This window comes from Tiliqua scincoides, chromosome 3 (assembly GCF_035046505.1).
Source record: "Tiliqua scincoides isolate rTilSci1 chromosome 3, rTilSci1.hap2, whole genome shotgun sequence".
Classification (NCBI taxonomy): domain Eukaryota; kingdom Metazoa; phylum Chordata; class Lepidosauria; order Squamata; family Scincidae; genus Tiliqua; species Tiliqua scincoides.
In genome coordinates this window covers 130,400,539-130,415,904 of record NC_089823.1, presented here as the reverse complement: position 1 = coordinate 130,415,904, position 15,366 = coordinate 130,400,539, and the positions used below count along the sequence as shown (strand labels likewise).

Genomic DNA, 15,366 nt, shown 5'->3' with positions numbered 1-15,366 from the left:
CTCTTGGTAAGCATCATTGTAGAGCTTGGGAAGCAGCTTCACCATGACACAAAGAGCGCCAGGGTACACAAGCGCCCAGTCCTCACCATCTGACCTACAGGGAAAAGACAGGAAGAGACGTAAGGCTCTACTACAGACACAGATAGATCTCACTGGTGCCAGCGGCTAAGAGCACAGAGAGTTAAGAACTGCCTTACTAGATCAGACCAGCGTTCTTCTAGTCCAACTTTCCTTTTTGGATAGCAGGTGCGCAGATGCCTCTCAAAGCTCACAAGCAAGGCAAAAAAGCTGTTGCCATTTCCTGGCCTTTAACTAAGAGCGCAATTCTAACTAGATGATTCACCAGCACAGCAGTCCTTCAACCAGCAGAGGGTGCTACAAACAAGCTGTAAACCCCAGGCGCTGATGGAGGTAAATGTAGTGCCAAGTGCCACAGGGGCTGGAAGAGGGCAGCAGGAGGATGGTTCAGAGGTGGGAAGGGGGTTTTCTGTGGGGGGGAGGGAGGAATGGGGCAGATCAGACCCAGGAGAGGTCAGGATTGGCAGAGGCCTCTCTCTACCAGATCCTATCCTCCCTCCTGGGCCTGGCAGCCTTACACTGGGCTGCTCCAACTTCCGCCAGCTAAACAGAGGTGCGAGAAAATAGTTTTATTTTCTTGCGTAATTCAGATTTTTCAAAAGTAAGAATTGCAGAAAGCAGTGTTATGAGTTTTTATTCAAAATTCACATTATAATTATAAATTATAAACACTTTAAAAGCAGACTAGGTAGGTGATATAGGTGGTAGAGTGTCAGCAGATGCAGCCACATAGGTGCACATTTTTCACACTTGCACCCCCGTTAAATAATATAAAAACCAAATAAAACAGTTTAATTTTTACACAGATTTTTGGGTACAAAATGAGAGGTGCAGAAAGCAGTGTTACGTGTTTTTATTTTGTTATCACTGTTGAAAAGCAGTATGTAGATATTCATAATAATAATATCTTGAATTGAAAATATAATGAATATATTTACTGATAAACATGTTCAAAATTTAAGCCAGAACCTCACGTAATGAGCATATCTTAAAGCAGGGCTGTCCAAACTTTTTGGCAGGCGGGCCACATCATCACTCTGACGATGTGTCGAGGGCCGGGGAAAAAAAAGAATTAATTCACATTTCAAATTTGAATAAGTTTACATAAATTTACATAAATTAATATATTAGAGATGGAACTTATATGAATGAATGAAGATCTTGCAATAGCTCAAGGTCTATGAAAGGCCTTGCACAAAGCAAGGCCAGGCTTTCCTTTGCTGCCACTGCTGCATCACAGATGTGAAACAGCAAGCAATGGAGGGAGACCTCATCCCACAGCTCACGTGCGAGGTTGAACAGTTGGCCGTCACGCTGAGAGCAGTTACATCAGGCCAGGATGGAGGGCCAGAGGCTCATTGGACACTGGGGGCTCCCTGAGGGCCGGATTGGGAGTCCACGAGGGCCGCATGTGGCCCCAGGGTTTGGGCACCCCTGTCTTAAAGCATACTTAAAGAAGCAAAAGAAAAGAGGAAGAACAAAGTCACACTCCGTTTTTAATAATTTAGAATTTCCTTAGTTAATTATTTAAATAATTAAACTTGGAACTTACATTAAATAACATAAATAATATTAAGATAATTAAATTTAAAAGCATTCATGTTAAATGATTAAATAATTCGGTGCTGATAATTTAACAAACAAGCTCAACTTTTAATAACGTCTCAAAGAAACGCAAAGGGGAGGCTACCTGAATGTCGACAAGGAAAATATTCTACAAATAGGGGGCTGTGAAAGAAAAAAAGGCACCAAGAGCAGCAACAGGATGTCAAGGATTAATAAGATTCATGCGAAGGGAGGAATGGAGGAGAACAAAGCAATGAATATAGATAAGGAGGAAGGCCATGAAGAGACTAATAGGGCTCTCCAGTGTATGCTTATACAGAAGCCCTATTCTGTTCAAAGGAGCTTACTCCCAGGTAAGAGCATAGAGTGGGCCCTTGGTATCCACAGGAGATCCATTTCTGCATGCGCGCACACACGCACGCACGCACAAACACACACACACACACCAATTTCCATGAACAATTAAATCCATGGAAAAGCCCTCAAAGGACCTCCTGGACATGACTGGAAGGGTCACGTGACTTCTGGTCACATCCAAGAAGTGTTCTGAGACCTGGAGGCCTCCAAAAGGCACTTTCTGGAGGCCTTTGGAGGCCCAGGAAGGCCACGTGCAGTCTCCCCACACCAGAAGACCCTTCCCGTCACATCTGGGAGGTCCAGGAGACTCCTCAGATGCTGGGTAAGCACCTGCATTGTGTCAAACACATCCGCTGAATCCATGGATGAGAAGGGCCCACTGAATAGGTATTGGCAACCTTCAGTCACGAAAGACTATGGTATCGCGCTCTGAAAGGTGGTTCTGGCACAGCATCTAGTGTGGCTGAAAAGGCCAATCCGGGAGTGACAATCCCTTCCACACCGGGAGCAAGTGCAGTCTGTCCCTGGTCTGTCTCCCTGGCTATGGGCCTTCCTTCTTTGCCTCTTAGCCTCAGACTGTTGGCAAAGTGTCTCTTCAAACTGGGAAAGGCCATGCTGCACAGCCTGCCTCCAAGCGGGCCGCTCAGAGGCCAGGGTTTCCCACTTGTTGAGGTCCATCCCTAAGGCCTTCAGATCCCTCTTGCAGATGTCCTTGTATCGCAGCTGTGGTCTACCTGTAGGGCGCTTTCCTTGCACGAGTTCTCCATAGAGGAGATCCTTTGGGATCCGGCCATCATCCATTCTCACGACATGACCAAGCCAACGCAGGCGTCTCTGTTTCAGCAGTGAATACATGCTAGGGATTCCAGCACGTTCCAGGACTGTGTTGTTTGGAACTTTGTCCTGCCAGGTGATGCCGAGGATGCGTCAGAGGCAGCGCATGTGGAAAGCGCTCAGTTTCCTCTCCTGTTGTGAGCGAAGAGTCCATGACTCGCTGCAGTACAGAAGTGTACTCAGGACGCAAGCTCTGTAGACCTGGATCTTGGTATGTTCCGTCAGCTTCTTGTTGAACCAGACTCTCTTTGTGAGTCTGGAAAATGTGGTAGCTGCTTTACCGATGCGCTTGTTTAGCTCGGTATCGAGAGAAAGAGTGTCGGAGATCGTTGAGCCAAGGTACACAAAGTCATGGACAACCTCCAGTTCATGCTCAGAGATTGTAATGCAGGGAGGTGAGTCCACATCCTGAACCATGACCTGTGTTTTCTTCAGGCTGATTGTCAGTCCAAAATCTTGGCAGGCCTTGCTAAAACGATCCATGAGCTGCTGGAGATCTTTGGCAGAGTGGGTAGTGACAGCTGCATCGTCGGCAAAGAGGAAGTCACGCAGACATTTCAGCTGGACTTTGGATTTTGCTCTCAGTCTGGAGAGGTTGAAGAGCTTTCCGTCTGATCTGGTCCGGAGATAGATGCCTTCTGTTGCAGTTCCAAAGGCCTGCTTCAGCAGGACAGCGAAGAAAATCCCAAACAAGGTTGGTGCAAGAACACAGCCCTGCTTCACTCCGCTTCGGATGGCAAAAGGGTCTGATGTGGAGCCATCGAAGACAACAGTGCCCTTCATGTCCTTGTGGAAAGATCTGATGATGCTGAGGAGCCTGGGTGGACATCCAATCTTGGGGAGAATCTTGACGAGGCCGTCTCTGCTGACCAGGTCGAAAGCCTTTGTGAGATCTATGAAGGCTATAAAGAGTGGCTGTCGTTGTTCCCTGCATTTCTCCTGCAGTTGTCTAAGGGAGAATACCATATCAGTGGTGGACCTGTTGGCTCGGAATCCACACTGCGATTCTGGATAGACGCTCTCTGCAAGTACCTGGAGCCTCTTTAGTACAACTCGGGCAAACAGCTTTCCTACAACGCTAAGGAGAGAGATGCCGCGGTAGTTGTTGCAGTCACCCCTGTCACCTTTGTTCTTGTACAGCGTGATGATGTTTGCATCCCTCATGTCTTGAGGTACTCCACCTTCTCTCCAGCAGAGACAGAGGATTTCATGCAGCTCAGTGACGATGATCTCTTTGCAGCATTTTAGGACTTCAGCAGGGATGCTGTCTTTTCCAGGTGCCTTGCCAAAGGCAAGGGAGTCCAGGGCCACGTGAAGTTCTTCTAGGGTTGGTTCACTGTCAAGCTCTTCCAGCACAGGCAGGCACTCAATGTTGTTCAGTGCTTCTTCGGTGACTACATTTTCTCTGGAATATAGCTCAGAGTAGTGCTGCACCCAGCGTTCCATCTGCTGCGCCCGATCCTGGATGACCTCGCCTGTGGCAGACTTCAGAGGGCAATTTTCCTCTGTGTTGGACCTAGGGCCTGCTTGATACCATCATACATCCCCTTGATGTTGCCCGTGTCAGCTGCTATCTGTATCTCGGAACAGAGCTGGAGCCAGTAGTCGTTAGCACATCTCCTGGCAGTCTGTTGGACTTTGCTGCAAGCAGTTCGGAGGACCTGCAGGTTGCGCTCACTGGGACAGGCCTTGTATGCTGCTTGAGCTCTCCTCTTTTCCTCAATGACTGGTGTCAACTCCTCAGAGTGGGCTTCAAACCAGTCTGCCGCCTTGTTGGTCTTCTTGCCAAATATGGACAAGGCGGTGTTGTAAACAGTATTCTTGAAATGTTCCCATCTGTTGGATGCGTTTGCGTCGGCCGGGCCTGGAAGAGATTCCTCAAGCGCTCGTGCAAATTCCTCCACTTTTCTCTGATCCCGGGTCTTGCTGGTATCAATGCGAGGTCTTCCTTCCTTTTTTGTGTGATACAGTCGCTTTGTTTGCAGTTTCACTCTGCTGCACACCAGGGAGTGGTCAGTGTCGCAGTCAGCACCCTGATAACTGCGTGTGATCTTGATGCTGGGAAGGCTGGAGCGTCTGGTGAGGATCAGGTCGAGCTGGTGCCAGTGCTTTGATCTTGGATGTCTCCAAGAGACTCTATGTTGGGGCTTTGTGTTGAAGAACGTGTTGCTGACACAGAGACCGTGATGACAGCAAAACTCTAGCAGGCGTTGGCCATTTTCGTTCATCCTCCCAGTGCCAAACTGACCTAAGCAAGTGGGCCATGAACTGTTATCAGCACCAACTCTAGCATTGAAATCGCCGAGGATGAACAATGGCTCTTTTACAGGGATTTTCTTGACAGTGGTGGCCAGGTCATCATAGAATTTGTCTTTGGCTTCTGCTGGAGACGACAGAGTCGGTGCATAAGCACTGATGAGAGTGACAGGTCCTGCTGATGACTGGAGCTGCAGGGACAAAATTCTTTCACTTCCCACAGTAGGTGGGATGATGGATTTCAGCAGGGTATTTCTGACCGCAAAGCCAACGCCATGTTCCCTGGTTTCATTTGGTGGTTTTCCCTGCCAGAAAAATGAGAAATTTCTCTCCTTGACAGATCCGGAATCTGGCAGCCTAGTCTCTTGAAGGCTGAATAGGACTGCAGCCTTAACAGTTCAAAGCTGTTAGACTGAATACAAAACAATAGATAAAGCTAGTGGGCTGAAACATATGGAACTATGATAAGATTCAAGGGTCTTGTCAAGATTAATTTTTCCTTTTAGAAAATTTAGAATTCTTTTAGAAACAAACAAGAGTTGGATTTAAGCTGAAAGATAATGAAGATAAAGAAACAAACATTACAATAATCAAGACAAGACAGTGTGAATCTGAATAAATTTTAGTAGAATTGGTAGATAAAAAGGAACAATTTGGAAATATTATAAGGTGAAAACTGGCAAATCTTAGCTACAGCAGTAATGTGAACTGAAAAAGATAAAGATAAATGATCATGCCCAAATTCTCACTTGCTAAGAAGACTAGGTCGACATTGCCAATTGAAACAGAAAGGAAAAAGGAAAAAGGAAAAAGTGACAGTTTAGAGAAACATGATAAATTTCATCTTCCACATACTGAATACAACAATCCAGCGTGCATGCAGAAATAACTGTGAGACAACCTGAAATAAAGTAAGAATAGGGAAAATGAGGGAACACAAAAAAGAGCTGGGTCTCATCCCAGATACTGTGAGTCAAAAGTAGAAATCACATTACCAAGAGGAAGTCTCTAAAGAGCAAAGACAAGGGAACCCTGAGGGAACCCAAACTGAAAGAGGGAACTGAGAAGATCCACTGAGACTTTTAAAGAACAATTCATCAGATATGAGTGAAACCAAAAGAGGACAGTACCATACAATCTCAAAGAAAAAAAGGCAGCCAAGAAGGACAGAGTGATCCACTGTATAAAAGCTGATAAAAGACAAAGAATAAGGAAAAAGGCATTTAGGATTTAGTATATAGAAGATCATTAAATATTTTAGACAAAGCAATAGAATATACAGGTTGAAAAGAGGAATTAGAAGAATGTCATTTCCCATCTTTGTATAGCAAGGCCTTGCTGGTCTGTGGTGTAAATTCTCTGAAGAAATGCTTTTTCTCAGGAGGAAGTGGGAATACTGAATTGCAGGAGGAAGCTATTACATGAGTTGACATACATGAGGTGACACACAAAAGAAAGTACTATCGATGTCAAAAACTTACTTGTTTTTGTATTCTGGCCATAGGCTGGAAGTTGTTTTATTATTGTCTACTTTTTCCCAGCTGTCTTCGGTCTCATCTTGTTGATTTTCCTTTGTCTCTTCAGTGCATTCTGATAGTTCATTGATGCCAAGGTTTGTTTCCATCAAGCTGCTCTTGAAGTGGACAGAGTTCCCTTTGGCCATGTGGTCAAAGAAAGTTAATATCGTTATGCAGCTTTTTAACCAGGTAGGAAAACTTTCTGATGAGCAGACAGCTGCATTTGAAAACTCAGCAAATGAGCGTGTCTTGTTAAGGGGTACAGGAGTCTGTTGGCTCTTCGGTGCTGAGAAGCAGCCAAGCAACCCAAGGTCCTCTGCCATCTTCCCAAAGAGACCATGCTTTTGGAAGAAGTCACAATTGATGGGGTCCAAGTAGAGAGCAGCTGCTATTACTTGAAGTGTACATAATATGAGCTCCATAGCATGGCAGTGATCAAATGAGGCCCACAAGCCTGAGGGAGGATCCTCCAATGCACCTTCCATGTCTGAGAGAAGGGAGAGCAGCCCATTAAAACCACTGCTGGTTCTGAAGGCCGAACGGCCCTTGGGATTCTCCAGGGTCCTCAGGAGAGACTTTGGCATTGGAGAGAAAGGAAGGAAATGCGTGTGAATCACTTCATTGTCGGTCCAAACTGTAACAAAGTCAGAGTGACTGGACCTTGTTTCAATAAGGTGGTAAAATCGCCTGACCTGTCACTTCAAACTGCTGTGGTGTCTCTGGGTCCACTGGCACTCGGGGTGGTGGGATGACATGATGACTCAGCATATCACACACACACACACACACACACACACACACACACACACACACACACCGGCATCAGCACCTCATCCCCCAACACCCCTTCCCCTTTCAGAGCCAAATGGAGGTGAGGGCAGGCAGAAGGGCCCCTCTATGCTGCGCTCACCACTCCAAACACTTGTATGGCAAGTGCAGCACACACACCCCATGGGGAGACTGTGGCAAACCACCAGACCACTGCAGGGGGGCTGCCCGCCCACCCACCTGCTTCACTCACACTATGCCACTGCTTGAATGACTGTTCTTCCATGCATAAAAAAATTCCCACTGCTTTCAAAAGAAGCTCAGCGCAAACATAGGTTTTCGCCACTTGTGACAGGGCTCTATTTAGCACTGTCAAACCACACAAAGGAACACTGAACCATCATGGTTGAGGCAAGGGGCATTACAGGGTAAAGGACAAGAGGACGTTTAACTTGGGCTGTCTCCTATGAACCCACAAGGAAGTGCTTTCAAAAGAGCTACTGGGCCATGACAGCCTGTTCATTTCCCTCTGTACCAAGAAATCATCTGGCAATCATTTAACTATGGTGACGGTTTGTAAATCTGAAGTGATCCCCAAAAACGCAATCCAGCAAGACAAGTTGCATGTTTTGCATGCACAAGTCAGGATTGCTATATAACTTGGCTAGCTGTAGCAGCACCCTGGTGCATCTAAAATAAGCACAATCTTTCTCTATCCCCCCTCCCCTTTAGCCCTCAAAATGTATTAAAAAGGGGCTTGCTAGAAACACAGGAGGAAGACTCTACTTCTGTCATTCAGTTTTGCATGTTAATTTACCAAATCAGGCAGAAACTCCTGAACAAGGTGTAAATCTAATAAATAGGACTTCAAAACATCTAGATGGCTTTGACACATATCTGGAGAGGTCAGCAGTAACTGCATTTCTTTAGGCTCTAACTCTGTTACAATTTAATCGCCTATCCTTCTGGCTTGAATCTATAAAAGTCTTGGCTGCCGTGGAAATCCCTAACTCAGTTATAGCTAACAGAATTTATTTTCACATTGCATTATTCGTTATTCCTCATAATTGCCTGCCGCATGCCACTCTGGGATACTGTAGGACTAATCACATTTGAGCTGGAGGTTTAACAGCTAAGTATATATTAGCAAATCAATCTGAATTTGTGCATAATGTAATCACAGTCCCAAAGGCCAGAGATAATAAATTCATTTTCTTACATTATGTATTAACACTGTTATAATTTGTCAGAATTAGGCATCAAAGCTGCATTTCTTTTCATACTAGTTTAAGCAAGCAGTGAATGCTGAACTTTCCGTGATAAAGTTCACTCTCTTCAGAGGAGGGGGGATGTGGCACTGGTGGTGCTTGCACTTCCAGACTCAGAAATACAAGTCCTGGGTTTGTAATGCACGCTTCAAATATGACTTGAGCACTATAGCGCCCACATTCTTCACTTACAGTGCAATCCTATGCATATCTGCTCAGTGTGGTGAAACATGCTTTACAGAATTGTGAATGCTTACAGAATTGCCCCTAGCTATGCACTCCCAGGCCGCCACCACAGAGAGTGGAGAGGACCCACTTATGGCAGTGATGGGTTCAGATCCTGCCAACTTTGGTAAGGCAGTGGGGTGGGTGGAATGGGATGAAGGGTGGGCAGATCGAGGGGAGTGATGGACAGGGGCGGATGGCACCTGGTACAAGTGACTTGTCCCGTTTGTCCTCCTCAGCTAAAGAGCTGGCACAGGTCTGAGGAGACCCATTAGCAATGAGGGGCTTACAGAATGGTAAGGGGAAATATTTTCCCTTGCATCTTCCAAGCCGCCTGATTGGCCCCCACCACCATGCAGTGCAGTCTGTTTTGGTGCTCCTGCAGTCTATGGTGAGGAAAATTATAGGATTGGGCTATTCACCAGCCAGCTGTTTGCTGTCAGCAGAGTGGATAATCGTTCCTTCCTGCCCTCCAATGAAGATGCAAGGAGATACACAATATAGTTATATAGGTTGAATATATATTAACTAACACAACAAATTTGCAGTGGGCCTTATCTGCTTTCCCTCCCCCCCTCACCTCTACTCCCATCCCTCAGTGCAGGTATTTGTTTCTGAGGAAAGGTATCTCCTTCCTGAAATACATCTGTTTCCTGCAGTTGTCCTTCTCTTAGGTGACCCTAAACTGACTCCAAGCCTCAGATTAACCCTCATCTGATCCTTGAAGATCAGCCAACCTCTGCATGGGTGTTGAAAAGTCATCCAGCCTATTAGGTTAGTGAGGATACTAAAGCCCAAAGGAGGTCCCATTCCAGTTTCCTTCCCACCAGGCAGCCTTAAAAAATTGGTTTCGGTAATCCGCCCTTCATCATTATTATGCCTCGGGGTGCTCCCAACAATATGACTTTGTCACTTTCCTACTGACTGACTGTGGCTAATCCAGCTATGTATCTAGCTGTCTACCCATAATATGAATATACAAGAGAATTTCCCTTTCATTCATTATAGGCAGAAAGGGGCCACCCCAGCTATCAGGCACACTCAAATAACAAAGAATAAAAAAGTAAAGAACAAGGAGAAACTATTTCTCACCTTAAGTAGATCCAGTTTGAGTTTCAGTTCCCCTTGAGTAGAGGAACACAATGCTCCAACAATGAAGCTCATGTACTCCTCAGGGTTGATGACTGACAGTTGCTCCAGGATCATCAATGTGTCACTTCGGTACAAATCATCATCTACAAAAATCTTGATGAATGGAACCATCCCATAGTCTCTTAGGACCACTGAAATAGTAAGTAAGCATGCATTAACATAGCTATGCTCATATCCAGGCTATGATCATACCTAGGCCCCAATAGATTCCCACTGAATAACATAATTTTGAAGTCGGGAATAGCTTATTTCAAATTATACGACACTGATTTCCCCTAGTTAAAAAAGGGAAGGAGGACAGGCTAGAAAGTAGCATCACCAAGACATAAGTCCATTTCCTCCAAAGAGATGGGAGATCTATTTGGATAGTCTGCCCATGAGGCCTATGGATCCAGATAGATTCTTGATAATTCTGGGTGATTTTCCTGCTTCAAGGGCTCCTAGCATGCTCCACTCTTCCTGTTCATTTGAAAGAGAACCTGTATGAGGTGAGGAGGCTGCACCAAGGGCGGCCAAAGCTTCCCCTTGGTAAGCTAGGGAAAGAGAGGGTATTGGGGGTCCACCTCCCTCAGCTCCACTACATCCCCCTCTTCTAGACATCAGGGAGAAGGATGTGCATGAGTGTTACTATTTGGGGGGGGCAGGGGCACTGTGGCCCTGTGTTACTTTTAGTGGGGGTACTGGCCAGGCCTACCCAACACTGGCAGAGGCACATTTGGTAATGATACGTGAGAGGTTCTTTACAGGGGACCTCAAGTTATGGAACTCTTTGCCACTGGATATAAGGTTGGCTCCATCACTTCTACAAGATAGTGACTGAAAATATTTCTGTTCCATTTAACCTTTGGCACCTAAGTTTATATTGATCTTTCCTATCGCCTCTTAGTCACATGATTTTGATTTCTTTTTTTCAGGTGCTGTATACTATGTACTATGGTGACTTTTTTGTTTTGCTTTATTATTAATCATTTTGTTTAATTTTATAGACTAAACTAAATGGTGTGTATATTGTGTATTCTTATATGTTGAAAATATTTCTGTTCCATTTAACCTTTGGCACCTAAGTTTATATTGATCTTTCCTATCGCCTCTTAGTCACATGATTTTGATTTCTTTTTTTCAGGTGCTGTATACTATGTACTATGGTGACTTTTTTGTTTTGCTTTATTATTAATCATTTTGTTTAATTTTATAGACTAAACTAAATGGTGTGTATATTGTGTATTCTTATATGTTGTAAGCCACTCAAGTGCCTTCTGTACGGGAGGAAAAAGGCAGGGTGCAAATGAATGAATGATCACAAAAACTACAGTTTAAGAGAAGGCTCAACACAAAGACCAATCCTATCATGAGGTTATGATAGTGGAACTTTCCACTGTGTTCTTACTGTCATAAATGGTATGGCACTGCTGTAAATGGCACTCTTCTACCAAGTACTAACAAGTTGACAATGGAAATGAGCAGTGGCTCCCCATGCATCAGTCTTCTGTCTGTCCTGTTAGAGCCTTATAAAGACAGAAGACAAGGAATCTTGTCTTTGAAATGCAAAGAGGTAATGTTTTAAAGATACATTGCCACCCACTCTCTTTCCTAATGTCAGTTCTTGCGTCAACGAAGGCAGTGTAAAGATGGAGGGCCCACCTTCCCCTAGATTATTGCTGTTTCTAGTGAAAAAGTAAGGTCCTCTTCCAGTCACAAATTCCATTCAGCACATAAAAACAGAATTCTTGATGTTTCTTCAACAGACTATTTTTCAACAGCTATTGAAAAATCAAACCCTGTAGATATGATATTGTGCTCAACAGAGATTTCTCCTTACCTGTATTCCTAGCAGACCCTACAACAAGGGCTGCCACCATTTTCAGTGTCATGCTGATGAACTCTTTTTCTATGGTCTGGTCCTGACAAGCTGCTTGAGTTCTTCCTGTATAAAGCAACCACACTATATTCCTCAACAACAATTCAAACATTATCACTTCTACAATCAAACCAGAAAGCCCCATTTTCTTTCTCTCTTATATATCCTCATATTTTATCAATGATGTGCAGGCAGGGTAGGCAGAGACTCATGAGAACTAGCAAGAAAAAAACAAAGTAAAGGACGCAACAAGTTTAAGCCATTTCTGCCCAACGTTGCATATACACAACAAGGATCAAATGTATGCACCTGTGGGCTGGACAGAATTGGGTTTTAAAAAAAACCCTACCTTTCCCCTTTCCCAAGCTGCTTCTCTCTGCTGCAGCACACAGATAGTTTTTAAAGCAACGCACGCACACAAACATGGAGGAAACAAGGATGGCTGCTAATCAGCTCAATTGCTATGGTGGCTTGCAAGGAACAAAAGAGGCAGGGAGTACAACCAGGGAGAGCTACCTCCATTTGCCCAATTATAAAAAAGAAAACGTTTGTGTCATCAGTCTCTAGGGAGGCAGCAGGAAGACTTGCCTCCAGCAGATTAGGCTATATTCATAGCTAGCTTAAGGGGAAAAAATAACTGGACAGTTGGCTAGCCAATCAAAAAAATAGCAGTATGTCTGCATCATTAAGTTCTTGGGAGGCAGCAGGAAGAGTTGCTTTTCTTCTGTTAAAATAGAAAAACACAATTAAAAAAGCAGGGAGGAGCCTATGCAATGAACCAGCTCTCTAAAACTCCAGGAGCAGCCAGTTTCTAGTTGCTTCAAGAGACCTGTGCTGAGCATTCCCTAGCTCCGAGTGAGAGAAGAAGAGGTGAGTTTAAAAAAAAAATAATTTATTGGGGGGAGGGGGGAGAGACAGTGATCCAGAGACTGAGCTTTATTTATTTATGGGGGGGGGGGAGTGTATGTGGGTTGCCTCCCCTGGCCTGGATCTTACTTCATGTCACTGTATGTTATGCTGTTTCACACAGTTGAGGGCCAGATCTAAGGGAGCTGGATAGGGAAGCAACTGTAGAAGAGGAAGTGGTCATGTGCATTTAAGGTAGGAGAAGGGCAAAATACTGGCGGTAGGGGGAGGAGCAACTACAGGTGGGTTGAGAGAAAAACAGCAGACACATGAAAGGGAAGAAGCATCCACCACTACGTCTTGGTCACACATCGACTAGGACCACCTGCTGGGAGAGAGGTGAGGTTCAGGTGCCTGCATACTGAGAAGGGCAGACAGAAGGGTTCCCTTATAGAAATCTTCCCCTTAGGGCACTGTCCTAACCCACTTTCCAGCAGTGACATAAGAGCAATGCAGCTCCTAGGTTAGGAAACAAACATTCCCTTACCATGAGAAGGCCTCCATGAGTACTCCCCAACTGCAGGATGCAGCACACGTCCCACTGGCTCAGCTATGCCAGTGCTGGAAAGTGGGTTAAGATTTGGACCTTAGGGCTCAATCCTAACCAACTTTCCAGTACTGGCATAGCTGTGCCTGTGGGGCATGTGTTACATCTTGCAGTTGGGGGGCAATCATGGAAGCCTCCTCAAGGTAAGGCAATGTTTGTTCCCTTACCTCCAAGCTGCATTGTCCTTATGTCAGAACTGGAAAATGGGTTGGGATTGTGCCCTTAGTCTCCTAAATATTGTGAAAGAGTCCAGAGTCAGCTGCCACTGAGGTTCCCCTGTGTGAAAAAGCACCATATTGCACATGAAACATGCAATGCATGCACTTTCCCCCTGCTTTAGACATGGATGGCAGCTTAATTTGGAATCAGAAGCACATAGCTTTCAGCAGACACTGTGACATCCATGGGAAGGGGAATGATTGCTGGTAATGGACTTTCATACCATCATGAAAATGCATCATATCTGTCTCAGAGGCAGAATACAATATCGGATTGGGAGCACAGCAGCAGCACATCACACTCCCTGTGGAAGTGGGCACTATAGGGTAAGGAGATGGGGAGGCAGATCAATAAGATAGGGAAGCAGGCCTTTCCAAGCCTTCAGTGTGCACTGCCAACATGGCTTTAAGTCACCACAAGAGCCGAAAATGTGTTTATATTTCTAAAGGAAAGCTGAGATCAGAAGCACACGCAGAAGGGCTATAGTTTATATATGCACCTCATTATACAGTGTACCTTTTTTTCTCAGTATCTTGGCTTCTTTGCGTAGTTGAGCAAGCAGTGTTCCCAAAAGCCCTGAGTCTCTGAAGATATCTGTGAAGAGCGGGTCACTCTGGGTGATTACATGAAGGCTGCGCAAAGCGAGTGAAGTGCACAGTGGCTCAACATTGTCCTTTATCAAATTCTGAACCTCCTTCAGGGTCTCATGTGGGATGTACGAGAGATCCAATACGATTGACTGCAACAGCTGAAAGAATTGTGCCTGGACCAAAGGTGGCTTCAGGGGGATAATACCAACAAACTGGGACATGGGCTGGAGTGACCATTCCAGAAGGAAGAAGTTCATGGAGTCCCAGGACCAGATAGATTTTATGGCCTGCAAGCAGCATTGGCAAAGCTCTGGATTGCTGGATTTTCGAAAAAGGGATTCTAGCACTTGGAAAGCCCTCAGATTCTTCACTCTGTTCCCTGTAGAAACAACATCAGAACTCAACAATTCTGGTAATGCTCTCCCTGGGTGATTATTTCCAGTCACTGCTGCATCATTCCTAAAAACAGAATAGGTGGGATCCTGCTGATGTGTGTTTGTTTGACTACAAATTCAACTTGAATAGTCTTGTGGCTGCTGATCTATGAGTATGAATTCAGTGTTTCTTAAACAGTGTTAAACAGCATACAGTCAGGAATCTTGCTGCAGTTTAAATACATATATTCAATTTGGCAGAAATTTTTGTGGGTTCTGTAAAGATTTTGCTGCAGGGGACAACACTGCTATACCTCATAAATATAATTGCCTATGCCAGCCTCATCAAAAGAGAGAAACTTTAACTTCCTCAGTCTATCACATTGATCACCATTCTCAGCTATCTTCAAACAACATTTTGTATAGTGAGGGAATATAAACAATGATTAAGGTACAGAGTTGCAATAGCTCACTTTTATGATAAAAAGGAAGTTGTACTATATCTAACCATTTACAGTACAGTCAGCTTTCAATTTCAAGTGGACAAAAATAATCAAACTAATTTGTCTTCATTTTTTGATTCTGGGGATAACTGTGCTTCAAAATCATAAAGGTAAATGTACCAGTATCGACAACGCAAACCTTTTGAAATCAAATTATGTCAGATGTCTTCAGCGGCCCATGACTGAGCGTATTGCCTATAACAGTTACATATTTTTATAGAAAACTTTGTCAGATGGTTATAGCCATCCAAAATTATTGTGGGTGCAATCCTAACCAACTTTCCAGCACTGACATAGCTGTGCCAATGTTGGTGTGCACTGCATCCTGCAGTGGGGAGGTAGTCAAGG

The 15,366-nt window shown here is 44.7% G+C and overlaps 1 protein-coding gene across 1 annotated transcript in view; it reads right to left on the bottom strand.

Moving 5' to 3' along the window:
* The window catches only part of WDFY4 (WDFY family member 4), a 161,136-nt gene that overhangs the window by 135,586 nt on the left and 10,184 nt on the right, over nucleotides 1-15,366 (bottom strand). The window contains exons 8-14 of the mRNA XM_066621374.1: nucleotides 14,068-14,513; nucleotides 13,263-13,267; nucleotides 12,673-12,690; nucleotides 11,841-11,922; nucleotides 9,962-10,152; nucleotides 6,573-7,183; nucleotides 1-94 (exon numbers count right to left, since the gene is read on the bottom strand). Coding sequence (XP_066477471.1) covers nucleotides 1-94; nucleotides 6,573-7,183; nucleotides 9,962-10,152; nucleotides 11,841-11,922; nucleotides 12,673-12,690; nucleotides 13,263-13,267; nucleotides 14,068-14,513 — 1,447 coding nt within the window. The remainder of the gene's footprint in view (nucleotides 95-6,572; nucleotides 7,184-9,961; nucleotides 10,153-11,840; nucleotides 11,923-12,672; nucleotides 12,691-13,262; nucleotides 13,268-14,067; nucleotides 14,514-15,366) is intronic.